This window comes from Fragaria vesca, linkage group LG5 (assembly GCF_000184155.1).
Source record: "Fragaria vesca subsp. vesca linkage group LG5, FraVesHawaii_1.0, whole genome shotgun sequence".
Lineage (NCBI taxonomy): Eukaryota > Viridiplantae > Streptophyta > Magnoliopsida > Rosales > Rosaceae > Fragaria > Fragaria vesca.
Window position 1 is genome coordinate 20447033 of NC_020495.1, and position 27412 is coordinate 20474444.

Here is a 27412-nt window from a genome sequence, read left to right on the forward strand (position 1 = left end):
ACTCTAGCCTTAATATTCTTCTATAAAAATCAACTGATTTGCTTTTAGAAATAAAAAAATAAAAAAATATAAGTCCTTAAAGTGGTAAATTGTCTTAGTTACCACATGAGTCCTCAAGTAGTAAAATTAGTCATCCAAGTAGTAATAAAAGTTAATGTATAAGAAATATTAACACACCGTAACCCTAATTGTAACAAGGTAACTAGGACTACAGCTAATTACCAGAAAACCTCTATCGTATACAAGTACAAATTCAAACTTAAAATATTTAATCATCTGGCCTCTTAAACTTTAAGCAACATAGGTGCTGACCAACATAATTAATGAGATATGTCTTAAGAGAAATATCTTGTGTTTGATCCTTATTTGCGAGCAAGAAAATTGCACTAGTTATAAAATCTATTTATGATAGCAGTTTTGATGACCTTCTCGCTGGCAAATCCATCAGGAACTCTTACCACAACATCTTGAAGCATCAACTGGTTCACACTAGATATGCTTGCATGATGGATTTTCAGTTCAAGATCTCTAAATGAATTCATCAATCTAGCGCATGGATTATCATGATTATCTGGACTAATAAGTAATAACACGGATAATGGCTTCCGACCCTAAGATCTTCACATCCACCTCCATAGCAGTGGCGCTTGCATAAGTTTTAGAGTTGTTGCTTTGGCTGTCAAGAACACTATCACTGATGATACTTGCTTTGGGTTTCATGGGTCGTGCTTGGATTTTCGCCTCCAACTCTTCGATCTTTGTCTTCAATGAATTGATGTATACAATTGCATCAGATAGTAACGAAGCTTTATCCATCTTTGACACATTAGGAACAACGGATCTAAGGGCATAGAATCGATGATTAAGCTTCGCCCGACGTTGTCTCTCTGCCTTCGAATGGTTTACTGATGACTCTTGCCAGGCATTGACGTGCTTATCAGGTCTTTCTCTCTTTTTCAACCAGCTAGTCTTTGACGTGTTTTCATCAGGCACAAAATATAGGCGATGATCCACTTAGGTCGGCAGCTGTTCTCTTATCACCTTATATATGATGAAAATTTGAAAAATACGTATAGTTAAGCATACAATTAACAAATATATATATAACTAATTAAGAGTCTAGAAATCTTAGTGAAGAGATGTACAGACTACGTACGTACTTTAGAGAGAGTATAACTTGAAGGTGATCCATATATGAGATTAAAAGGATAACAAAGTACGTAGTATGGAAAAATTAATTAAGTGCATACACACATATTTATATATGAAAAATAGTTTGAGGTCACGGGTTCAAACCTCACTTATATATGTAGGGTGTGTGAGTTATTAATAAAATATATATATATATACATATATTTTTAAATATATATATATATATATATAGAAAAAAGTTTGTGATATATAACATGAGTTGTTTTCCAATGTACGTAATTTTAGTTGTGTAGGTAATAATATTACACACCGACTAGCTTATCACAATTTTACGAATTAAATTAATTTCTAGTTATATGCATGTAAATAGTGTAAAATGGTAGTAACTTTGTCTTAAGAAAAAATGTAAAATGAATGTCGTTATAAACGTACATATTGTATTGCGTTATTATAATAAATGTAGTTAAATCAAGGGATGTGAAATCCACACATTTTAAATTGAAATCCACATAAATTTTTTTTTTTAGTTAACACAATCAACAAAAAGACAAAAATTTAAGTCAACTAAAAGACAAAAATTTAAGTTACCAAAAAAATGAAATAAGGTGTGGATTTCAATTTGGGGTGTGTGGATTTCACAACCCTAAATCAAATGTAAAATGAGTAGTGGTTGATAAGTATTTCATGACCATGAGAATAGGTTAGTTAGAACTAGAAATTACTACAAATTACTCACCTTGTGCGGTCCACTCCTGGCCTGAATCGATCCTGAGTGTACATTTTGTAGCTGTGGAACATGAAGATGACCCTGCATTGAGTTTAAGCTGCCGGCGCCGGTTGTTATTATGTCGGATCCAAAAATAGACTTAGAAAGCTGCACAAAACCCCAATCTTCTTTGATCACTTCCAAAGAAGCCAATTCAAGCACCCCATTGGGTGTGGCAATACAAACAAGAGTTTGAATTCCATGCATGCGAGCCATATTAACTCTCTCGCACTCATAGAAACGAAGCCCGTGATCTCCTGCCAACCAAACAAATGCACCAGAACAAAATGTACGGCCAAGAATGTTGCTATTCCCATCACCTGCAGCAAAGGACTGCGTGGAAGAAATGGTGTAGAAGTAAAACCACTCCGGTCGGTCACATCTCCATTAATGTTGAACAGTCCGACGTCCATGTCCATATCTTCATGGAACAAAGCTTCCAGTTCTTTGTTGATCCTCTTCTCAGTTATGTCCAGATCGAACCCTAATAATGGTTGGTGATAGTTATCTAACCTCTCAAGGCTTGAAGTGTTGGATAAGAAGTCTCTGGCCTCTCAAAAATGGCCACCGGCCCATGAGAACGAAACGGCGTTGTTGCCGTCCGTGGAGGCTTGCCAGAAAATGGAGTAGACCCAATATCCAGGACGGTTTTGAAGTATGAACTGGAGACGTTGTTGAAATACTGTGGCTGCAGAGGTTTCTTGGAAAAGATTATGGGGTTGAGAACTGCAGGCTTCCATGGCTTTATAAAGCCAAGCAACAGAGAGCAACTCAGTATCAATAACGAAAGAGATCGAGAGGCAGATCGGAGGAAGAAGATGAACCCTGATTTTGTGATGGTGTAGTTCAGTAGTTCCCAGTTGTTCTGTATTATTTAAGGGGTTACCTAGCTAGCTAGTGTTATATATATCGCAATCTCAGTACTTAAGTACGTACAAAGTGCATGATATTGTTGTGATAACTGATAAATGTTGTTTCAAGGACGGAAACAGATTGCACCTCTCAGTCTAGAATTTACCTGCTTCTTCTATTCTTTGACATATTACATAGTTACTTGACTTACTTACGCACTCATGCTCTGCATGCTCGTTTCTTCGTTTTCTCTCCAATTTTCTACAATTCATTATTATGAGATATCTTGGTGTAATAAATTCATACGAATAGTACAACATTCACCTTGGTGATCATCAGTGATGCGTAAATCAAGCTTTGCTAATTGCTATAATGGTGCGTTACTTGTTAATTTGCACCAATCTGCTCAAGCACATGTTGGATTAATGGCTTTATGGCCTCATCAAATATATGCACTACAATATTCACGTCATTGTACTGATTAGGTTGATGTCCATAGCTAGAAAACAAGTTCTGATCGAGATTGAACACCCACACACACATATTTGAAACCCTAATTCTTGGGGTTGCTAGCTGCAGTATGGTTTCGACCTAGCCAGGACATATGTGACCATTTCACGAGGTTGAGTTAAGCTGGTACACACACATTCTTTCTTTCACTAGCGACTGCAATCTTTCTTTGGAGACATGTCCAGGTCTTTTGAGACCTACAGATCGATGTCTTTGAAACCCTAATTCGTGTGGTTGCTACAGTACGTACTACCATGGTTTCGACCTAGGTCGACATATATATGTGACCGATTTCACGTGGCTGATCGAGTGCAAGATGGTACTAGGTCTTGGTAAATGACGTAGTAAACAAACTATGCATGTCGAGTCGATTGCAGCGTTAAGTTTTAGTTTCAAGTTTCAAATTCTGCAACATCGTAAGATGAAATTCATTAATTTCCTGGATTATGCTAGCTTATTATGAACAAAGCTTCGACTTCTCTGTTGATACCCTTCTTTGGTGTGTCGAGGTCGAACCCTACTACGTACTGCATGATATATAAGTCCCGGCCTGGTCCCTCGGAAACGGCCACCGGCGTCCCATGATAACGAAATTGGAGGCTTGCCAGACAATATGGAGTTGACCAAGAATATTCAGAAAAGATATGGGAACTTAAAAACGAACGAAAACTGAAAGGCAGAGGAAGAAGATGAACCCCAGTTTCTGTATGAAATGTATCTTTTCCATCATCAATTCAGAGATTTTTTGAAGGGCAACCCATTGATGTATCTTAATCTCAGTACACTACGTACATACGTACGTCGTACCAAGTTTTGGACCAGGTAGTCTCCAAGAGAGAAACTGAAAACAGTAGACTGCATACGTCTCAGTCAAGGGTTTACGATTGCTACTGTTCTATGTTAGGTAAGAGTCACTTACTCTCTGTCTATTTCACATTCCTGTGAATGATCTTGATGGTGATAAACTAATAATAAGGTGGGTTGTCCTTAACTAGAAAAAAGGTTCTGATCACGACTGATGAAGGAATGAACACATATAAATAGATGTCGACGTTGAAACCCTCATTCGTCTGGTTGGTACAGTTTCCATGTCTTCGACCTTAGAAATTTGTGACTCATTTCACGTGGCTGTGTTCAAAGCTGGTACTTTTTGCGTCGAATGAATACACCATCATCACTCTCATCGAAGTTAGATTCCTACGGGCTACAGTCGTTTCATAATATTTCAGGGTCGAAGGGCTCTCCCTCTCAAGTCTCACCAATCTAAATACCATTCACCAAAAAAAGCCGGGCTACAACCTGACTTTTGGCCAGTGGATGACGAAGTAGTCAAACTATATATACATTTCGCCATATGAATTTGAGTCGACTTGCAACATTGAATTTAGTTTCACGTTTAAATTGTGCACAATTGATCATCTTTTACTAGGGAGATATTTTATAAGATGAACGTCGACTTTGCCTGCTGCATTATGCATACTATGAATATGTGGTTATAAGATGATGTGAAGTACACAATACTATGAATATTGTGTTGATTGAGTTGTAAAGGACAATGTCAGTGACCGGTCGATACTCAATGTTTGCAGTTCAATGTTTCATCCTTGTATATAGGAGCTAAGTTGAAATTGAATCATGTTCCCAGTGAATGGCTTATTCGATTATAACGTATATCATGACGCCCACAATTAGGAAACAAGTTAGTGTCAAGTAATTAAGAAACAGAAAACAATCATGACACAACAAACGTTGAGTACGTAGTTCAAATGTTCAATCACCAAGAGAAGTAGAAAAGTTAACTTTTCACCTTTTGCACTAGATCCATCAATCCTCAAGTGGATCCGACTTGATTTAAACTTGTGTTTGAATCCCGCCAACGTTGATTAAAATTTAAAATCTCAATCTTTTCCTAATGGCCGGTTTAGGAGGCGGGAGTGATAAGCTCTTTGATTACATGACCTCTCGGTAATTAATTACAAAGCTCTTTAAGATACTGTTTTGATTTTGAAAAAAAAATATATAAAAAAATATGGACTATGGACTCGTAACCTTGTCCAGTTCGATTCTTCAATTCTCAAGTGCTCTTCGAATTTGACACCATCACGAGGTCTTCAGCTAAAGGCCGGTGCAAGTATGCCTGTAAATCCAAATATAGATTGTAGAGTTGGCCTAGCTAGCAATTCAAATCATAATTATTCCAGGAATCGAACCTTTGCTGAAGCTAGCTAGCCAGCAAGAATCTCCTAATTCTAGATGAATTAATCTAATTTTTTGATAAAAATAAGCTAAACTATTAAAAAAAAAATTAAGCTAAACTATATATCATGAAGGCCTGAGGAATTCATGGCTTAATTATTAGCTTCTAGATATTGTGTTAGGAGATGATCAAAGATGAGTGATCGATCCTACGTAAAAAACTATGGAAATGTAAAATGTGTGTGAAAGAGTTGTTAGAGAGGTACAGACGATCTATGGCTTATAAAGAAGCTTGCAATGCAGGACACAATCACAATTGGAAAGAAGGAAATTCTTGCCTTCGGTCCCCGCGGACAGCCTGAGATATACTCACACATTGTGAGGGGACGGTACCAACGTCGTCATTGTGAAAATTTCCTTTGGTAACTTCTGAATCCGTACGGACTGAGGTAGAAGTGGAAAGACGGTTGCTGCTCCTTTAGGGGAGGGGATAGGCCGGTGGTCGGACGTGGCTTTTGTGTGTGGGAATAAATCCAGACGTGGGGTCTACGTCACGCTGACGGCGCCAAATGTTGTTTGGTACCGGAGTTTGACCTTAGGTTCAGTACTATGGAAACAAATCGAGACTGTTAACTTGTGAAACGGACGTTTATTTTAAGTGCGTATTTTGTGGCTAGCGACATTCACCTAGAAGCTGTATTAGCACCTCCTCCTCCCATTGATCCATTTGGTAAGCTTTGGAAAGCAATTTGGAGTGCTAAAATACCTGGTAAAGTCGGCATACATATATGGAGAAGCTGTGCAGGGATTTTACCAACTAGAGAAGGTCTGCAACAAAAAGGTTACGAAGGGGAGATGGGTTGTTTAATGTGCCAGCATCATATTGAGAATGTTATGCATTTGTTCTTTCAATGTCAGTATGCCCAGGAAACTTGGAATGTTGCTGCTATTACAATTGATGTGTCAAATCATGATTCTTTCAAGGAACATAATGCATATGGCTAGCACTATGACTAAGCATACTTTTGCTAGAGCTCTGGTCATCTTATGGTCTATATGGAAGAATCAAAATAGTCAATTATGGGGAGGCAAGAAACAGAGGCCTAGTGACGCAGCTATGCTTAGCCTAGGATGGCTCCAAGAGTTCACAACAGCTAATGTGATCGTCGGCAACAAAATTGGTCAGTGCTGGTGTCCGGATGGTTAAAATGCAATTGCGATGGTTCTTTTTTGGCTAATACACATCATGGAGGCAGTGGTGTTATTTTGCGAAATGAGCATGGGATATTTCAAGTTGGTGCTAGCAGGGATTATGTGCAATTGACTTCTCCTTTTCATGCTGAGTTGAACGCTTTATTGGATGGAATGAGGCTGGCTGAAAGCTTACACCATGATAGAGTAATATTTGAAACTGATTGTTTGATGCTCACGCGGGCCTTACAACAACAAGATGTTGACCTCTTAAGTTCGGGTGACATTATTGTAGATGTGAAGGAGATAATGTGTAGGCATGTTGATTTCAGAGTTGCTCATATATACCGTGAGGCTAACCGAGTATCCGATGTCACTACTAGGACAAGTACTTTAGCTGACGAAAAAGTTTCGTCGGCCTGTTAGCTTAATTCGTCAGCTAAGATTTCGTCAGGAAAAGATGGTCGGCAATGACTTTAGCCGACGAAACTAGGAGGAGTCGTCGGCTATAGTCTCAAAGTTTAGCCGACAAAAATCATGTCATCGGTTTTTTCCCCAGACTTTAGCCGACAAAAAATTTAAGATATTCGTCGGCTGTAGTCCCAGAGTTTAGCCGACGAAAAACATGTCGTCGGTTTTCTCAGACTTTAGCCGACGAATATCTTAAATTTTTCGTCGGCTAAAGTGTTTAATTAAAAATTAAAAAATAACTAAAGCGGACGAAATATAGTCTATTTCGTCGGCTTATTTAGAAGGGTTTAGCCGATGAAACAAGCCATAATTCGTCGGCTAAACCTTATTTAAAAAAAAATTAAAATACTATAGCCGACGAGTTATTGCCTATTTCGTCGGCTATAAGTCCATTCCAGTAAAAAAAAACCCCGAAATTTCTAAATTACCATTCCAAGCAAGCTACAAAATGTGAACAATTCCATATAACCAACAACAACAATAAGCACATAAAACAATATATAATTCATCAACTACACAAAATCTAGATCGTTTAAATTAATATCTGCTTCTGGGGGCTGTTGCGGAGGTTGCTGCGGAGGTTACGGCGGCTGGGGCAGCGGTATAGTCGTAGGCATAGGTGGAGCCGGAAGTCCCTGAAGCTGGGCAGCTGTAAAGTCCTGCATGTACTGGAACATCTGCTGGTGCTGGGCCTGTTGGATGGCATGTATCTAGCAAACATAGGCTGCCTGCGAGGCATTATAGGCTACCTACGAGGCATTATAGGCAGCCTGAGCAGCTTGATGAATCGTCCTAGTGGTCGTGGTCGTGGTCGTGGTCGTGGTCCTGCTGCTGGTCGAGGCTGCCTTTTGTTGAAATCCTGGAGTGGTCTTTAGGACCCCCTCACTCTTCTTTTCTAGACCCCGGCAGTAGAAGTTGTTTGCTCGCGGTGGGAAGGCTGTGCCTATAATCCTCACCCCAACCGTCGGATCCGAAGTGTCGATCCGGGACATGGCTTCGGACATCTCTTCCTCCTGCGTGTCCGGCCATGTCTCTCTCACTATAGCACTCATCACCTCGTCACTAGCCTCCCTCACCTTCGCCTAATTGGATAAGAAAAAAATTATTAATTAACATTTTGACATATATATAAGTAAAATTAAAAATTAAAAAACGTAAGATGACTTACAATATCCTCCTGGGCGTCAAGATATGCCTTCTCGTACGTATAGACGTACTGGTTGACTTCTGGATGTTCCCTGGCCGCCTCGTCCATGAAGACAGCGAACGGTCTAGAACCGGCACCATGGTTCCTTGTGTTGCGTTGCCAGTTCTGAGCGTTCGCCTGAGAAACGGCCTTCAAAGAAAAAACTAAACTATTAGTAAAATATTTAAAAACGCACGTATTTAATGACAAATTAACTAATTAATTTTTTTAAATACCTGTTTACGAGAGTTGTTGAATTCTGATGTCAGAAGCCAACGCCACTCAGTACTCCCTGTAATGGAACTCAACAGGGGTACCAGAACGTGCGTTCCCGTGCGTAGTCCAGTGGGTCCGCAACTCGTTCTTCCACTCCTTGTACCTACAGATACAACAAAAATATTAGAAATATTATTAATATCACATACAATTTTGTTTTTTCATTAACTTCCCAACGTACCTTCCCCCATACACAATGTCCGCCCAACTGCTCTTCAGGTGCTCGGGAACCTCAAACCACACATGCATTTAACCGTTTATTAGTTTAGTTTTTCAAAAAATCAACAATATAATACATAATATTATTGAGGCATTTTGTAAACTCACCGACATCGCGTTGTGGACCATATCCTTAACCTCTTGCGGGACCTCGCCCCAGTCTGACCACAACATAGACTCTATCCCTAATGAGCGCTCCCACGCGGCCGGAGTACGTCCTCGACTTCCCGCCCGATACTATGTCGCCATCCCCGTCAGTACGGATGACGATCCTCCCTGAGGTACCGACCATCTTCTCGAGAGCCTTCCCTGTGACGGGGCCTCTCTTCTTCTTTGCTGGCTTCGCTCCGACGGTGCCTATCACATGATAAACCAAATTGATTATTAAAGAAAACAAATCATTCATCTTTCATTACCTGAGGGCGATGCGGCGGACGCGACGGATTCCGTCTCTGTTGCCGATGATGATACTCTCGCGGAAATAAGAGGCGTATCAAAAGGCACGAACCGGTACGCCGCTGATGAAGCCACTGGCGGAGGCAGTGGATAAATCGGCGCCCTTGAGCCATCGACTGCAGGTATTGCCGGTATCATCCGCGGAAGGAACAGATGAAGCGGCGGCATCTGTACCGCAGATGACCCACCATCCGAAGTAGTAGGACTCGGAGTGGGCGCCCGGTGTATCTCAGGCATACGGGGTGCAGACACCTCCGTCTGGGTCTGAGGCCACAACTGCCTCGAGGAATGAGGGACGCGCAGCTGCCTAGATGACTGGGGCACCTCCGGCTGCCTCGTTGAAGGGGGCACCTCCGGCGGCCTCTGCGCCGTCTCCAGAAGGGCCGCACGTCTAGCTGTCATGAGGCCCCGAAACGACGTTTGAGGGTTGCTAGAGGTTCCCTCAGACGATTCGGACCTTTGGCCCTTCGAACCCTTCGTCGATCTAAAATTACCGCTCATCCTGTTTAAAATATTAATTTGAATCAAGGCTGAGAAAGAAAATCATGAAACTTAATAACGACACACCACATGTAGGTCATACACAAAATCAATAGGCATCGAAAATATCCACAATATTCCAACAAAACCATATATTAAAACTTGCATAATCCAACATATTAAAAATTGCAAAATCAATCGGCGTCGATCATAGTTTTTTTATTTGGTCCTATCAAATTAATGCAAATTTTTGTCAAAACACCAACTCAATCATTCACACCAATAACATTCAATAGATGGATTATCACCAAAATTCTCAATATATGCATCATAAACCAATATATTCATCATAAACCAATCCACAATATCAATAGCGCATAAAAACCCTAAATTCGAAACCCGTAACGCACATATCGAAATAAAAATCAGAGAATTACACCACCTGGCGAGTGACGAGCAGGCGGAGCTCGAGCGAGCAGGAGAGGGAGAGAGAGATCGGGAGAGGGCTGGTGGCCGGGAGAGGGAGAGGGCGACCGGAGGGAGGGAGAGGGAGACCGGGAGAGGGCTGGCGGCCCGGAGAGGGAGAGGGCGACCAGAGGGAGGGAGAGGGAGAGGGAGACCGGGAGAGGGAAAGGGCGACCGGGAGAGGGCTCGAGGAGGCGGAGGAGGCTAGCTAGGGTTTCGAATTCGCACGGTGGAGGCTGTTCTCGAGCTGGGGTTCGTCTGTATACCGTACCACTTTAGCCGACGAAATTTTTACTTCGTCGGCTAAGAGTCTAAATTCGTCGGCTAAACTCGAAATTCGTCGGCTAAACCTTTGAAATTCGTCGGCTAAACTTTGAAATTCGTCGGCTTAAATACTTTATACATTCGGCACAATGTGATTGTGACCGTCTAAATTACGTATTTTGGCTGGACCTTCAACTTATGATAGTTTCAAACCGATAAGACGCAACAAGTCGTATAATAATTTTGGGGAAAATAACCACCGAAGATAGGGCTACCCATAGGGAGAAAGAATGGAAAATTGCATTGACCGCAACTATCGGCACCGAGACTTTACCGGAATACCATGATTTTTCAACCGTAGACATATTTCACCATTCTGGTCATATCTTATTTCATGACTTTTTTGCGTTTGAAGGTTCTACGTATAGTTTGTTTTTGAAACGAAACATTTACTCAACACTCGGTGAACAAGCTAGTTATACAACATTAGTAGGCATGTTGTGATTATGATGATCAAACTTGAGAAACGGAAATCCGACAGTCAGATCTGACCATCATGACAAAATACATGTATGGGCAAAAATTCAACTTGATCCGATAAGGTTAAGGGCTCGATCCCGACGGTCAATCCCGTAAGTCAAACCCCTAAACGCACGGAAAAGGTCGTTGGACTGTCTAAATTTCGTATTTTGACCGGACCTTAAACTGAAAATAGTTTGAAATCAATAAGACACAACAATTTGTATAAAAATTTTACGCAAAATAACCACCGAAGATAGGGCTACTCATAGGGAGAAATAATGAAAAATTGCATTGACCGCAACTATCGGCACCGAAACTTTACCAGAATACGGTGATTTTTCAACCGTAGACATATTTCACCATTCTGATCATATCTTATTTCACGACTTTTTTGCGTTTGAAGGTTCTACGTATAGTTTGTTTTTGAAACAAAACATTTACTTAACACTTGGTAAACAAGTTATACAACATTAGTAGGCATGTTGTGATAGTGATGATCAAACTTGAGAAACAGAAATCCGACCGTCAGATCTGACCATCATGACAAAATACATGTATGGGCAAAAATTCAACTTGATCTATAATTCGTCGGCTAAAACTATCTTAGCCGACGAATCATGGTGTATTTCGTCGGCTAAAGTATAAAAAATACATTAAAAAAACATAAGGTTTAATGTAAACCGTACTAACTTCCTGTTCATATATCACCAAAATTCATATAAAATAACAGAAATATGGTTCATCTGCAACCAACCATTCAACTGTAAATATAGATAATTATGCAATAAACATAAACATGTACAGAAATATTAAATTACGTACCCAGCCGCCAAAATAATCTGCGAACTCCCTGTTGTGGTACTCGAGATCACCTTGAATGTCTGGACAATATAGATGGATGTCTATCCAGTATTCAACTTCTCGACAGTTAATCAATACCCACCAGTGGGCAATGACTAGCTCATGTGGTTGCAACTTGTAAGAGTCTGGCAAAATTCCATACACTTCAACGTCACTGGAGACTATGGAAAGATTGAACTTCGGTACATCTACCGGCATGGTTTGCGGAGTTTCCTTCAACGCTCCTAAATACAACTTCATATATGTGACGCACTCGTGCGCAATATATGTTTCAGCTATACATCCTTCAGGCGCGGATTTATTAGCCACATAATCTTTGTAGTCTCCAAGTTGCCTATAAATCAAGTTGCAAAATGTTATGATTATTGAACATGTATATATATTGAGGAATTCAGGTGTAAAAAACGTACCTTTCCATGGGATACATCCAAGTGTAGTGTACTGGACTGGTAAGCAACAATTGCTCGGGAAGATGGATCATCAGGTGAGGCATGAAGTCAAAAAAATTTGGAGGAAATATCCTCTCAAATTTACACATGATATAAATGATGTCCTCTTGCATTTCCCGGAGGATAGATTTTTTCACTTCCCGTGTGCATAACTTCTGGAAGAATCTTGCCAACGCTACTAACGGCTCCACCACCAGACGGGGAAGGAACGGTCGAATGAAAACAAGGAAGAGACGTTGTAGCAGGATATGACAGTCATGACTCTTCAACCCGTACATTTTATTGTCCCGGAAGTTCACACACCGGGCTATATTTCCTGCATAGCCTAAAGGATACTTCACACAACTCATCCACCTGAAAATTACGTTCTTCTGGTCAGGCTTCACGGTGTAAGGAGTTTGAGGCATTTTTTTCTTCCCTTCTTTCAACCACAGATGTCTTCTTAATTGCATTTTTTTTTAGATCAATGCGTGCCTTAGGACCGTCTTTCGTCTTCCCCTCCAAGTTCAGCATTGTGCCCACCACACTGTCGCAAACATTCTTTTCTATGTGCATCACATCTAGGTAGTGTCTGATCAACAACTTATTCCAGTATAGGAGTTCCCAGAATATGCTCTTATGTGTCCAGAATTTGTACATGTCGGGTCTTTCAGGTATTGCCGCTACAATATTGGGATGATTGCTGAGTTGCCCAAAATCATACTCATTAAGCACTGCTAAAATTTTTTCCCCCGTCCATCTTCTGGGAGGCACATCGTTTTCTATGGTCCCATCAAATGCCTGTGCATCGAGCCGCCATTCGTGATCATATGGAAGGAGAGTACGGTGACCCAATTTGCATATCTTGTTGCAATGACTGCTGCTCCCCTCATCGCTAAGGCACTCTGGACAAGCCTTGTATCCCCTAACAACGTTGCTCAACAACATCCCACGGGCAAGAAAATCACTGATGGTACCAACAACCATGACATGCATCTAGAACATCTCGTGCATGTACTAGTCATAAGTGGGATGACCAACGTCCCACAAAAATTTAAGCTCTTCAATCAAAGGTCTCAAATACACATCGAGACACTTCCTTGGATAACCGAGCCCCGGAATCAACAAACTCAACATATTGTATTCCTTCTTCATGCACATCCATGGAGGAAGGTTGTACGGTACCAAAATCACCGGTCATACACTGTATTGAAGACTCATGTTGCCAAAAGGGTTGAACCCGTCGGATGAGAGCCCTAGCCTCACATTTCGGACCTCTGACGCAAAATGAGGAAACTCCCTGTCTATATGCTTCCAAGCCTCCCCGTCAGCAGGATGTATAAGGGTATCTTCGTCATGCAATTCCCTATCAGCATGCCATCTCATAGCTTCGGCCATGTGTGAAGACATGTACAACCGTTCCAGCCTATCCCTCAAAGAGAAATACCGAAGTACCTTCATAGGTTTCATGTTGCCTACAGGAGTCAGCTTATACCTGTCAGTGTGACATACCGGACATGCGTCAAGGCTACCAAGGTCATTCCCTTCTGGATCTTTACCCTAGAAGAGAACGCAGTCATATCTGCATACATGGATCTTGATGTAGGAAAGCCCAAGATCTTTCAGGATACATCAGACCTTATGATGAGTGGTAGGAAGACGATGACCGTGGGGCAGCATCGAAGCAGTGTACTGTAGATAATCATCAACAGCTTTCACAGTCGATTTTGTCTCAACTTTAATCTTCATTACGTCCATCACACTTTCAAGAACGGTCTTTTCACAACCGGGGTACACAGGGGTCTGTTGGAAAACAAGCAGTTTGTTGTACTTGTCAATACCAACAGCGTTGACAGCTCTAGGGAAGGGCTGCACCAGGTCAGGCATATACTGTCCTTGAGCGCATACACCGCTCTCATAAGGAAACATGTCGTTGATGAAGGCCGTTGTTGGATCGTTGGATGTACTGCCCGTCTCAGAAAATTGCCCATGATCATGCGAACCCCCTGATGATGTTTCACCGTGATATAACCAACATGTGTACTTCTCCCAAAACCCGTTACTCTTCAGATGCTGCCATATTTTGTCAATCCCAAATCGATGCATATCGCTGCGACACTAACATTTCGTGCACGGGCAATAGAAAATTGTATTCCCGTTAGCATTAGCCAGCGCATATTCCAGAAAACTCATAACTCGTTTACCATATCTTTTGTCCCATTTTGGAAGCGAAATCCAACTCTTATCCATATATATCCTGAAAATATAACAAAATATATATGTATAACGCTAGCTAATTATTAATTAAATTTCATGCCATATATAAAATCTCAATTCATTTAGTATATATATATTAATTAATTAACAAATTGATAACAAATAATTGATAACAAATTAATTAACACACACATATATATAGTTAATAATTACATAACAATATTATATATATCAACATCATCACAAAATCATCATCAACAACTTCATACCATCAACACAATATTTATAAAATTAATTAACATATATATATATATATATATATATATATATCTCCTACTAATTATTAACACAACATCATATATATTATCAAATCATCAACCAAATTGATCAACAAATATATATATATGAATTAAATTCAGTTTACCCCCATGAGGTTTGGGAGTAACTTCATGTTAATCCCTATACTTTCAATTTCATCAATTTACCCCTCAAACTTTTGAATTTTCCTCAAGCGTGACCAAATGTCCTATATTCTGTCCACATCGGACTTTAACTGCTGATAATTTTAACCTTAACTGTGAGGCCAGTATCTAGAATTTGGGCAAATCGGACCTTATATGTCCAAATCGGACCTTAACTGCTGATAATTAAAGGTCAATTCAAACGGAATATGAGAATTTGGGCACGGTAAACAGAAATTGAAGAGTTCAAAACTGATGAAAATAAAAATGTAGGGACTAACATGAAGTCACCCCCAAACCACAAGGGGGTAAACTGAATTTAATTATATATATATATATATATACATCCAACGTATTCAAAATCGATCAACTCATAACAATATTATATCTCAACATCATCACAAAATCATCATTAACTCATATCATCAACAACTTCATACCATCAACACAATATTATAAATTAATTAACATATATATATATATATATATATATCTACTACTTATTAACAACAACTTCATATATATTATCAAATCATCAACCAAATCGATCAACACATATATATATACATCCAACGCACTTAAAATCTATCAATTCAATCACACTCAAAATCGATCAACTCAAATAAAACTCAAAATCAACATATATATACACATGCATGTACGTACCTATATATAGCTCCACAAACTAATTATGGACAGATTTCAACAACACCCAAACTTTTTCTCCCGTTTTTTCTTCCCAGATGAGCTGCTGTCCAGATCTGCAAATATAAAGAACTTTAATGTCGTCGGCTAAAGTCCACAGACTATCGCCGACGAAAAAAATTCTTTATCCGACGAAAATTTAATTTCGTCGGCTAAAGTTGACTATAGCCGACGAAAATTTAAATAAGCCGACGAAGGAAAATTTCGTCCTGTGTTTTTTATTTTCATCGGGTAAAGCCTTTCTTCTGGTAGTGTGTACTTGCGAACCATGCTTTGCATTCAAGTGAGAGTCAAAGTTGGTTTACTATTGCTCCCCATTTTATAAGGGATGTCATTCTGAGTGATTGTAATCACTAGTTGTTTTAATGAACAACACAATTTAAGAAAAAAAAAAAAGAACGTTTATTTTGGTTGAGGTTTGAGTCTATCATTTATGTTGCCGGTATCGGCTAAATTTTTGGAGTTTTGGTTCATTGTGTATGACTATCTGTTTCTTTAGAAATCTACTGGTTGCTAAATAAGTAAATAGGCATTTTCCCAAAAATTAACCATAACGACATTTACCATATCTGTAAACATGCATGCATGTAAAAACCTTAATTGCATGAGAAGATTAATACTTGATATTATGATATAGATGATTAACCAAGGTGGACGTTTGATGATTCTAGCGGCCCATCATTTTATCATTTACATCCACATTATTTTCTTTCAAAATAAATAAGGGGGAAGAAGTTGCAGTCTAGCAAGTTCGAGCTGATGCAGCAACCACTTGGTCCACGCTGATCCCAGCATTGCACATATTGGCAAACACTCGTGTGTGCTTCATTCCATAATTTGACAATTTTCCACAATGTTTCTCATAAGTTTTCACCTGTATCAAAAATAAAATAAAAGAATCAAACGATTTTCTAATTAGTAGGTTGATATTTCTGCACTATGTTTATGAAGCATACATTAATTTGTCAAAGCTGTGAATGATCAACTGAAAATTAGAAGACTTACAATCGCCTTAAAGCAGTCCCAATCATCAACAAGAGCTTGCCTCCCGGGACGAACAGAGTTACCTGATGAATCTCCCAACACAAGTTGTCCGATTTGGTTTATGTTGTTGTCGATGCGCTGCCTGCTTGAGATTTCTTCATCCAGAACCCTTTTAGCTTCCTGCTTCAATTCAGAACCAGCGGGTGCACGTTGGAACTGCATAGAAATAGATAGATATAACGGTTATAATTTATAACAATGTATCTAGCTAGCTTGAAAGTTAACAAAAATAACCCTAATGAATGTCAAGCAATCTGAGATCAGGGGTGATTAATAATGTACACCTTGTGCCACAGATGAAGAAGATCTGCATCGCGATTGTCAACAACTTCTAAGATTGATTGTGTCGATTTGCTCTCGATGGAGGTAGAGTTATCATTTGCACCCAAGTAAAAGGATACTGCATCTGAGGATTGATACATATTTCCATATTGAGTAACATGAGAACCATACGTATTATTTACTGTCCTCCATCTAACCTGCAATATTTCAACAGGGACGTACTACTCCTGTTAGAATTTGTATATTGACGAAATAATCCCAGTGAATTAGAATGCGATCGTCTCAGTTTTTTACCGATTGATATTGCTCTTCCAGAGTCTCTTGGCGTAAATCTTGCAAGTCACTGCTCGGAATTCAAAACACCAAAAGTTAATCACAACATCAGATTTACGTAATGGTTTCTTCTTGACATATCATCGTTATTTAAGTGTGATTTTGGTATTATTGATAAAAATCCTTTAGCTTAAAACAAAAATAGTAAATATTTGAAGAAATAGCTACTTATAAATAAAAATGAAACGATACTTACGAGTCCTCCATCCAAGAAACACTGTACAAATCACCCAAGCAAGTGTCATATTCAGGAGGTGGAGGAGGATCCATATCAGGGCAGTAAGTTCCCCAACTACTCTCAGTTGCATTTGAAGCTGTGGTTGCATAAATGCTTATATTTGTTGGGAGTAGACCCTCGAACATACTCCCGGATTCACAAGCTTCGAGATAAAATACCTGATCAAGTTTTTCAGTGTGATCATAAGAAAAGGTTATCAGTTAGTTTGGAAGCTCAGCCCTGGAGTTGAACAAATGCATGTATAGAAATCAACCAACTTCTATGTTGATTTCTTATATATTATTTGGAGTCATGTACGTACCATGTTTTTGTATGCATTAGCTTCATGCTTCTTTATTAGAACACCCACCAGATCATCGGCATACACAAAATCGCCTTCAGGCATCCCTGAAAAAATAAAATGCATGATATGGATGTCAAAGAAGTATCTTTAAGAGTTTAACACTTCATAAAAATGAGAATCGATTAAGCGGCCGGGTGGCTGCTGCTTGTTCATGTCATTCTGCACACCCAAAATAATTCATCAAATATGCTACTAACCGATGATCCCAGGCCCTCCATGGTCGGTGTAATAGATGAAGACATTGTCATTTGGCCCGCTGTTCAGAACTTTGCCACTACCCCCAGAGAGATTTGATTTATCTCCGAGAATGACAGCATAGAGATTAGCAGCAGTAGCATTCTCTCCTGCGTAATCCTGCACGTATGACGACTTACACTAAGTAAACAGTAGCGCAATTCTCATCCATGAGTGTTACTCAAAATGAAAGGGCCGGAAAACCGTGCAGATATGCTCTATTTGGTTTTCAAACAACGAGTCCAAAACTTCTGTATATGATTAGGTTGAAGCTGGTAAATAGCATATGCATGAACCTGGCTAGCTAGAACGAGGTATGAAACTTGCAAATTCGATCAAACTAGTGAACTAGCAGTTTTACTGAGTTGATAATAGACTAGAGGATCGGACCTTGGGAACTCCATGGTAAACATCGCCGCCGTCGGGCTTGTTGATGATGACACCAGGCCTTGGATTCTCAGGGTTGTTTGCAATGTCATCGTACATGAAAACAATGATGTTTTCATCTTTGAGTCCACCATTCTTCAAAATTTGATATGCATGACAAACATCAGCCTGCAATTTTAACAAAAATTCAGATGTTAAAACATAATAAAAAGAATATCAAACTACACTTGAATACATGCAGATATATGTGAGATGTAGTTTATACTAATTTTTCCAATCAAATTCCAAATCCTTAATCCTATTTATTATGACAATGTCCTAAAAATGCCTAATTAATTGTGAATAAACTTATGTTATATTCACTGAATTTATCATGTTATCATGTACCTGATGCCTATAGTTGCCATAACCCATAGAGCCAGCAACAAGAACTGCCCATCTTGTTCCATTTGTGTCACTGTTGCTAGAACCCCTATCAACATGAATGATGAGTTCCTCTGGAAATTCTTGTGGCATCAAGTTGGAAAGTTGAGCATTGCACACACCAATGATGGCAAGCAAGATCAAAAATGCGCCGCTTGAACAGTACTGTCCTCTCATTATGCCTTCTTCTTTTTTAGGTGGGGGTTGACCTTCAAAAATGGAACTTGTATGTCCTTGCAATAGTGGTGAAGTAATTTATAGAGTTCTATGGTTCAAAATTAAGGGTTCAGATTGAAACTTCGATGCAAAACAAAGATGATGAAATGGGTAAATTAACTTTGATCGATGCATACAAGTATACTATGTAAGGTGGTCGATGACCACAATATGTACACATCAATCTCTATGTATACAACTTGTATACAAAGCTCAAGGAAGACAATTGCTTAGGGTCAATTGCTTGCAAACAATTGGGGATTTTTGTTGTTTTTATGAGTGAGCTGGCTCGATGATATTCATGAGATTAAGGGTTTCATAATAGTCTTGCATTGTTAACCTCGCTGATCATTGGCTAAGATGGACAAAATGATAGAAAGTTTGGAAGACTTGCTGTGTTTGTATGTCACATCTGGGTAAGTTTTGGTGTTTTCCACACTGCCACAAGAATTTACAGTTTTGAAAACTAGATACACTTACAAATTACACGTTGACTTTGCATTATAAGTTTGTTTTCTCTACTCAGGATGATGTGATTGCCAAATTCCCGAGCAAGATGGTGATGGCCAACAATACTATTTTCTTTGAAAATTTGAGTCCTTCAGCCGTTCAGCTTCAGCTTCTCTTCACTTCATCTATAGTTCTCTACACTCGTTTTCTACTTCTGCCAATATGAAATCTTACTTCCATTCCTCACAACGCGTCCCTTCACTCCGACGTCGCCTTTGCCTCTTTAACCCCAACTCTAATAGGACTGAGGGTTAGGTTGCCCTTTTGACAGATTTTTCTTTCTTTGCCAATGTTAACATGTTTAGTCAAGAAGTCAAAATTATAAAACTTGTTTTGTTTTAACAAATAGCATTTTGTCTTCTTCCTTCCTAATTTCTTTTCTCATTCAAAGAATTCTTTATTGTTCATCTTGACCATACTCAAAAACCTTATGACCAGTATTTAGAAAATGCCACATACAAACAGGTTTTCTATATTATGGTACTCGCTTCTTGGGATGCAAGCATCATTCCTCACTAAACAATCGCAGCCTAACAAATTATCATTCTTGGTCATAGAAGGCTAAAACTACATTAAGGTTCAAGTGTACAAAAAGGTAGTGGACTTATAAAGCAGCAAGCACAAATGAACAAATATCTGCTGAAAAAAGTGGCAGAGAAAGAGTACTGACACCATATTTTCATTAGAATTGTTATTATTTCATAAGCACCTCCATTCGAAACAAACACAAACATTCAAGAGAGAAAGGAAAAGCCGAAAGGACAGACCACTCCTCTTCACCTGGACTTTGAATCAAATGTCAAATAGAGAATTTCACACCCTCGTCATCAGCTGTTGTCCCCTTGAAGATTGCAAGCTTACCCTTTTGTTCTAGAAGTTTCAGAGCTCGCATCAGAATTGTGCGGTCAATACCGTGAAGCTCTGAGGTATCCAACAGAGGGGGAGGGAATGTCAGATCTTAGTCAAAATTTATAAAACCTATATAAAAAAATAGTAATGATAGTAAATTAAACAAAAAAATTGCATGCGAGTATATGATAGGTTCAGTCCATCCAGTACTTGTAATGTTACAACGTTATGCACACACGCAGGCAAAAACATTTGGCTCTGTAACAAAAATATATGATTTTATATTCTCATTTTCTGGTTTAGGATCATTGAACTAAAATCCCTAATACTTCTCCTTTCAAAAGATGTATTAACTGTCAAAAAGTAGTAACATTGAGAAAGAAAAAAGAATAAAAAAAGTATACCACAGGTAGATTCCTAAAGATTCAAAGCCACAGCGTGAGCTTACTCTCAAGAGGCAATGTAGCCCTAGAAACACTAACCCATGGTTTGAGCAAAGGCTAGATAGCATAAGAAATTGGTTTTAAAAACACAAATTTATATGGTCTTAAAAATACGCAGAACTCTTAGCTTCTGAATGTAAGCCAAGGAAGTATTTAAAAGTCTGTCCATTGGAAGTCCTAGATTTTCCATACAACTGTGTCGGAATAGCAGAATGGTTTTAAAAGCAAAAATTTATATGGTCTAAGAAATAAACAGTACTTTCAGCTTCTGAATGGAAGCCAAGGAAAATTTCAAAAGTCTGTCCATTGGAAGTCCTAGATCTTCCATACTACTGTGTCAGAAGAGTTTGACCCTTCAAAATGATATAAATTATTTGAATAAATTCGAAATATATATACTTCAATCAAGCGGCAGATGAAATTTGTGTGTACCTGTTCCTCTTGATTCAATCCCAGAACGTATTTCCTCAACAGTCATAACGCTGTCCTCCAATCCATATTCTTTTACCTAACAAAATATGCAACATAAAGTCGTGATGAAACTAAGTGATTAATAACTACCAGTGTCCACTTTCAGTATAAAAACCACATTTTTTTTCAACTTACGAAGTTCAGAATAATGTTGGCCCACTCTTGAATTCTGTGCCAGAGGATTAGACATTTCCTATGTCTTTTATCTAACCATTCTGCACGACCTGCTTGAGAAAAACAGCATTTCATCAATAACATGCTAAGGATGAGATGGAAACATTCCTAATTTTGAACAAAAATTAAATAAAATTATTTAAGAATTAAAAAAAAATACAAGAAGTAATCACCATCTGAAACCAAAATTGAGAGGAATGCTTCCCTGGCTTCATGACTGAGCGATCCTGCACTTCACAGTTGTATAAAGTAATTAGACAAATAAACAGAAAAAAAAAAAGAAAAAAAAAGATAAAATATCGGCTACTTAAAGCTTGAGACTTGAAGGTCTATTAGTGAAGTCAAATAAGCCTAAGATAGATAATGTTTGAAAACATTGTTTGAACAAAGATAGTTACAAATTTGTTTACATAAAAAATGACCAGTAGCATTTTGATTTCTCATTAGTACAACGCAATCAAGTATAGATGATAAGCTTAAAAAATAACCAACGAAGTTGCACTGAGTATACATGCTAATGTCTACTCATATCAACAGTAGATGATAATCAGATCAACAAGATGTTCTACTTGGTCGAATTCAATAAAGAAAAATCTGCATACTTTCTGATTCAGTCGTATGTGTCGTTCAGGCAAGCATTATTTGGATAATCCGATAAAAGCCAACTTCTTCAGCAGAAAAATTAAGTGAAGTTGAAGTAGCGACTTGACTAATAGTCCTTAGCAACTTACAAATCTGAATGACTTCCGTCAAAAAGTCACAATTGATTCAATTTTCTACTTCCACCAAGTAGAGCAATATTATACCCTAAAGTCTCAGCCTTACACAATCTCAAATTCATGTAATCAGTTTGAACATTTCCATTGTCCATAACTGTTTCATTAACTGGAGGACCTTAAGGTATAGAGTTTGACATTATCAGGCAAAAGAGTGAAATGAAAACTGTATCCTTGGATGTTTGACATTTTTTGCTCAAATCTTGCAATTTTAATATCCTGAGATTAAACTGACAAGAAGATAACTTATTAAATGACATTATTTACCATAGAGCATACAATAAACTTACTTTCAATAGCAGGATTTGAGAACAGAGGAAAGTCCTCTTCCAGTGCAATCACAAAAATCTTTTGTGTTCTACAGTAATCAAGTATAAGGTCCTTCCAGAGTTGTATCTGCTTCTCACGCGTATCCCTTACCGGTTGTAATCTGAAAATGTGCACAAAGCAAGATAGAAAACAAGTTACCAAACAGTTCACTTTAGCAAGATTATTGATAGAGATCAATTTTATTTCCTTTTTCTTTTCTGGATGCATTGAAATTCCCTTCTGTTTTTTTTCATCTAGTTATTGACATGGGAGGGGTAAAATAACAATTTAAAAACAGAAAACATATTAGCTGTACAAAGACATGACATAATGGATTATATGCAAAGTAGAGAAAACGTGTAACTTTCCTCCAACCACAAACTTATTTTTACTTCATTGAATTTCATATTGGGAGGGAAATTGGGATCAATTTATATTACATCCAGTGTACAACACCATAAGCCCCAGAATGCAACAAAAAGCAAGCAAAAACAAGGGGAGAGTAGCAACCATGAAGAGGTCAACAAAACAAAACCAGGTAATTAATAATAGTCAAAGACTATCTCAAAAAAATAGGCAAGTTTGCTGAAGAATAGAGAATTTCTAAGAAGCAAGGTCTAGTATGAGTGTTAAAAAGCTTGAAAACAGCAATAGGACTGAGTTCTCCACTCCTGACTTACCAGTTAATCAACTCCTTCTAGAGTTCTTGATCTCTTAAATAGTTGAACCAAGGAAAAAAAGGTAACTACAAGTAACCAGAGTCTCAGAGACACTGTTCCAGAAATATAGGTAGGTTTGCTTAAGAGTGGGGAATTTCCAAGGAGATCATACAAAGGTCTAATATAAGCATTTCAAAGCTTGAAAACAGCAATACGATTAAGCCTTGCAGTCCTGAATTTTCAGTTAGTTTGCCCCTACCGAATCTCAATAGTAGATTGAGGGCTGATTTCCTGATGACAACAGCCTAAGACTTACCCTTCCAAGAAGAAGCAACCAAGAGCTGAAATGAGGTCAGGTGAGAAAATGAGAACACCACAACTATGGACAGTCCAAAATAGGTGATCATGGCATTCGTTATCAATTTATCAATTAATTAAAGACAACACGAAGACGAGGCCTGAGCCAAGAAAAATCACTGGAGGCTAAGTTGGTAGCTTACAATGAACAGAAAGCCACAAAATAAAGCTCAACCTAGGAACACTCCCAACCAAATCAAATTCATCTGACAGACTTTAAGATGAGAGAGCTAACAGCCTTCCACCCAGAAGAGGCAGAATATATTCATTTAGAAGTCAACCCACTTAACCAAGTCAAGGACAGCACCATACAGGAAAAGAAGAGCAGTGGTCGCTCAAATTTCCAGAAGATCTTCAGAGGGAGGAGCAAGACCAATGCCATTGATTCTCACCCTTAGTATCACTAACCTAAGAAGTCTGGAAGCAAATAATCAAATATGGTAGAAGCCAGCCACCTAAGAAGGAGAGGAACTAGAAGGCGGCATCAAACAAAAGAGACACGATCACCCATAGGCAATAACATGACAGGAAAAGGGAGTCAAGGACCCTTAGTAATGTCAGCCAACTAAAAACTAGGCAGCAACACTCCCAATGAATCCACAAGAAAGTCTTTACCAATTGGACCAAACGTTAGGTTTGGATTAAGTTCCATATGTGATGAAGCATTAAGGTTTTATTTAACCTATTCAATCCAAGACAACTTTGAGTTTTAGGGACACAAGTCTGCCACACCACTTTGGCAACAGTCAACAGAAAAGATCTTAGTCTTGCTCCATTTAGAAAATAAAATATAAATTTTTTTTATTGAGAAGCATCAAATAGGATGACCAGAGCACCTGAACTAAGGATCGATTGGTATAGTTAAGTCTGCCAGCAAAAAATAATGACTGCTTTCCCAACTACTAATCTAGCCCATTTCTTGAACTATTAAGGGAATCTACAAAGCGGAGTAAAGGACAGAGTATGCCCAAAGGATTCAAAATTTCTAACTACTGAAAGCTCATCAACACCAGATATGAAGTTTCTCAGATGCACACAACTAGCCCCTTAGTCCACAGAAATCCCAGACTCCAAATGTTGTGCACTTTCAGAATTCAAATCAACACAACAAACCATAAGCAAGTCACTGGAAGCAGAAACAACTTGAGCAGATACTCTCACATTGCCACAGAAAAAGGAGAGGAGTAAATTCTGTGATGGACTGATGGATCACAAGGAAACAAACTTCCATAGCTATAACAAAAATATAGAAGTCCACCAATCCCCTATCCTGAGGCCTTAGAAGTAGCAATGCTGCTTTTAATCTCCAGTTGACCAAAATGGAAAAAAGACAGACCCTTACCGAGAATAAAATCCCACACAAGAGTGTCATAACCATAAGACCACGCATCTACCATGATCCTCATCACCCTAAACCCTTTAACAGCTTTCATAACCATAAGACAGCGCATCAATCAATGACCGTGAATCTTATTAACTTTAACAGCTATCTTCTAACGACGAGAACATTTTCTAATTCACAAAAAAAAAAGCACACTCAATGTAGTAGCACGACAACCAATACACTCCATTAATCTAACAAACATAACCAGATACAACGAAAGCTGAAACTGAAAGGCCAAAATAACAAAGTCTATGCAAATATAACAAAGCCAAGCAGGTAGAAAGGGTGCAGGAGGTTACGTGAAGTAAGGCGGATAATTGAAGAACTGAGGCAGCTTGTAATCACCCAATTTCTGCATCTCTTTGCTATCCTTGTGTCAAAACAAGCATAATATATAAAAGGTTGTAAATTGGGTGGAACATTATATCAAATAGGAGTTGAGCATTTTGAATTAATTGGTATAAACTTGGCCAAATTATTGGAAACCCGGAGAATTGCTGGGTTTAGCCAAGTCAAGGTTGCGACTTTATTGTCTAAAGAAGGGAGAAAGAATACGTACTTGGTTTCCGGTGGCCGGAGCAATCACGAGAAGACTGAAGATGGAAGGTTTAAGGGGAACTCCAAAGCCTCGGTCTTTCTGTGGATCGGCTTCTTCTTCTTCTGTTTACTTCTCTGATTTTTCAATGTACATGACTCGTATACCAATCCAAAACAATGAAAACATGCTTTTTTTTAACTTTGATGTAAAAAAATAAAAATAAAAATAAAATAAATAAGTAAAAATCCTCGTTTTTCTTTTTTCTTGAGAAAAATAAGAACAAGAAATCTATCTAGAATCACTGTAAAGTAGTCTAGTGGTTCTTACCTAGTTGGGTGTGCTCCTCAACCTAGGTTCGAATCACGACACTATCAGAAAAAAAGGAGAGGCTGCAATGCCCTGATGGCTGTTCAGGCCCTAACGGATTAGTCATTAGACCTAATAAGCTTTTGAGATATCGCGATCTTGAAGACTATTAATTCTTTTTCTGGCAAAAGATTGAATACTTGATTGATGTTGGTACTACATGGAAGACCTCTTGGTCATCCCATACAATTTTACCTCAACCAAACAAGGGGGAGCTTATGACTATGATTTTTAGGTTTTGATGTTTGATGTGCAATTATATTTGCATGCTCAGTGCGTCAGTGCTGTGTGCTCCAAAAATGAGAGCGAGGATAATATGGTTTCTTACTTTGCTTAGGAAAGGTGATGATTGCGTCTGAGTTTACAGCTTTTCGAAATTCCGTAGTCAGTGGAAAAAACATTTGGAAACTAGCTTTCCGGTAGTTTTTTGAATGGGCAGAGCATTTGTGTTGAAAATGATAATTGCAGAATTGACCTGATCAATATATATCTGCAATACTAGATAAAAGAAGAAATAAAAAATAAAATAATCACCCAGGGTTAGGCACCCTCACCAGTGCTATGTCAGGGTACAAGTAGAAGCACGCAAAATTTCATTGGACAGACCAACTATAATGCTCACATTCTAAAGAACGCGCATTGTTTTTGAATCATTTATAGTCCTATCTATGAAGCTCGCCACTCAGACAGAACAGCCAGAACTGGCAAAAAAAGATTTAGTGATAGTAACACGGTAGAAAAATTGTATACTGAGGGCTAGATGACAGATGAGTCCGCACAAATTCCCCCGGAGTTTACTAACCAAATGGAGAACTGTACCCCGTCTGATGTTTCAGAATGTGGCAGAACTAATGAAAACACTGGTGTTTCCGAGCAGCGAGGCTTACCCCTTATGATCAACTCATTCACTCATATGAAGGAGTGAGGCATTCGTCAACCATTTCCACAACATTTGGGTTTTCCAATGCTGCTGCTACCCGCTCTTTATCATTCAGTTGCTTATTAACTGTGCACAGTAGAAAAGTAAAAGCATGAAAGTTAGGCTGGAACTAGTCAAAGTTTCATCAAGTCAACTAAAAGATCACCCCAGTCACATATATGCAACAACATGCAACGGCACATTATATATAAAATGCTTCTGAATGTCCATGATGTTTCTGTACTGGACATTATTTCATAATCATGATGTCAACAAGTTGAAAGGTATGAATCAAGACTCAAGACTGACTTCATATGTTTCCTATATAGCATCTACATATCAAAGGTTGAAGAAGTGATAAGGTTTTGTTCACAGAAATAACAAACAGAAGCTCAGCTGCCTGTATGATTGTATGGTCAGGTCATAAGAGAGAGAGAGAGAGAGAGAGAGAGAGAGAGAGAGAGAAGAAGTAATAGTTA

General features: G+C 38.6%; 3 protein-coding genes and 1 pseudogene across 5 annotated transcripts in view; all 4 read right to left on the reverse strand.

Annotated features, from left to right (window-relative positions):
* Nucleotides 1-386: 386 nt before the first annotated feature.
* LOC101315441 (transcription factor MYC4-like) lies at nucleotides 387-2658 on the reverse strand. Its single transcript, XM_004301604.1, is given in 4 exon segments — nucleotides 387-581; nucleotides 583-969; nucleotides 1889-2300; nucleotides 2501-2658. Coding segments are annotated over 4 exon segments (1152 nt in total).
* Nucleotides 2659-16345: 13687 nt separating this feature from the next.
* Nucleotides 16346-19139, reverse strand: LOC101290961 (annotated as a pseudogene). The gene is made up of 9 exons (XR_184820.1): nucleotides 18927-19139; nucleotides 18543-18707; nucleotides 18116-18272; nucleotides 17877-17962; nucleotides 17534-17733; nucleotides 17299-17347; nucleotides 17007-17201; nucleotides 16684-16878; nucleotides 16346-16552 (listed from the first exon to the last, which is right to left on the reverse strand). The product of XR_184820.1 is annotated as a vacuolar-processing enzyme-like (transcript).
* Nucleotides 19140-20079: 940 nt separating this feature from the next.
* LOC101291148 (vacuolar protein sorting-associated protein 25-like) lies at nucleotides 20080-25810 on the reverse strand. 2 transcript variants are annotated; one of them, XM_004300138.1, is made up of 7 exons: nucleotides 25670-25810; nucleotides 25410-25480; nucleotides 22692-22831; nucleotides 21799-21852; nucleotides 21587-21675; nucleotides 21413-21488; nucleotides 20080-20609 (listed from the first exon to the last, which is right to left on the reverse strand). In XM_004300138.1, the coding sequence occupies exons 2-7, from the start codon at nucleotides 25466-25468 to the stop codon at nucleotides 20488-20490; spliced, it is 540 nt and encodes a 179-aa protein (XP_004300186.1). In that variant the 5' UTR covers nucleotides 25469-25480; nucleotides 25670-25810; the 3' UTR covers nucleotides 20080-20487. The 2 variants fall into 2 exon arrangements, with proteins under 2 accessions (XP_004300186.1, XP_004300185.1); XM_004300137.1 differs by lacking the exons at nucleotides 25410-25480; nucleotides 25670-25810 and having other exon boundaries at nucleotides 22692-25013.
* Nucleotides 25811-26308: 498 nt separating this feature from the next.
* The window catches only part of LOC101291627 (MIP18 family protein At1g68310-like), a 3117-nt gene continuing 2013 nt past the window's right edge, over nucleotides 26309-27412 (reverse strand). The window contains exon 5 of the mRNA XM_004300139.1: nucleotides 26309-27020. Within this exon, the coding sequence (XP_004300187.1) occupies nucleotides 26920-27020 (101 nt within the window). The 3' untranslated portion in view covers nucleotides 26309-26919. The remainder of the gene's footprint in view (nucleotides 27021-27412) is intronic.

Coding starts and splice junctions, on each gene's coding strand:
- LOC101291148 (XM_004300137.1), bottom strand. CDS start 22,938: ATGCATCCAGAAAAGAAAAAGGAAATAAAATTGATCTCTATCAATAAT. Junction 21,853..22,691: donor CTCAAATCCTGCTATTGAAA/GTAAGTTTATTG, acceptor TGTGAAGTGCAG/GATCGCTCAGTCATGAAGCC. Junction 21,489..21,586: donor CCAACATTATTCTGAACTTC/GTAAGTTGAAAA, acceptor ATATTTTGTTAG/GTAAAAGAATATGGATTGGA.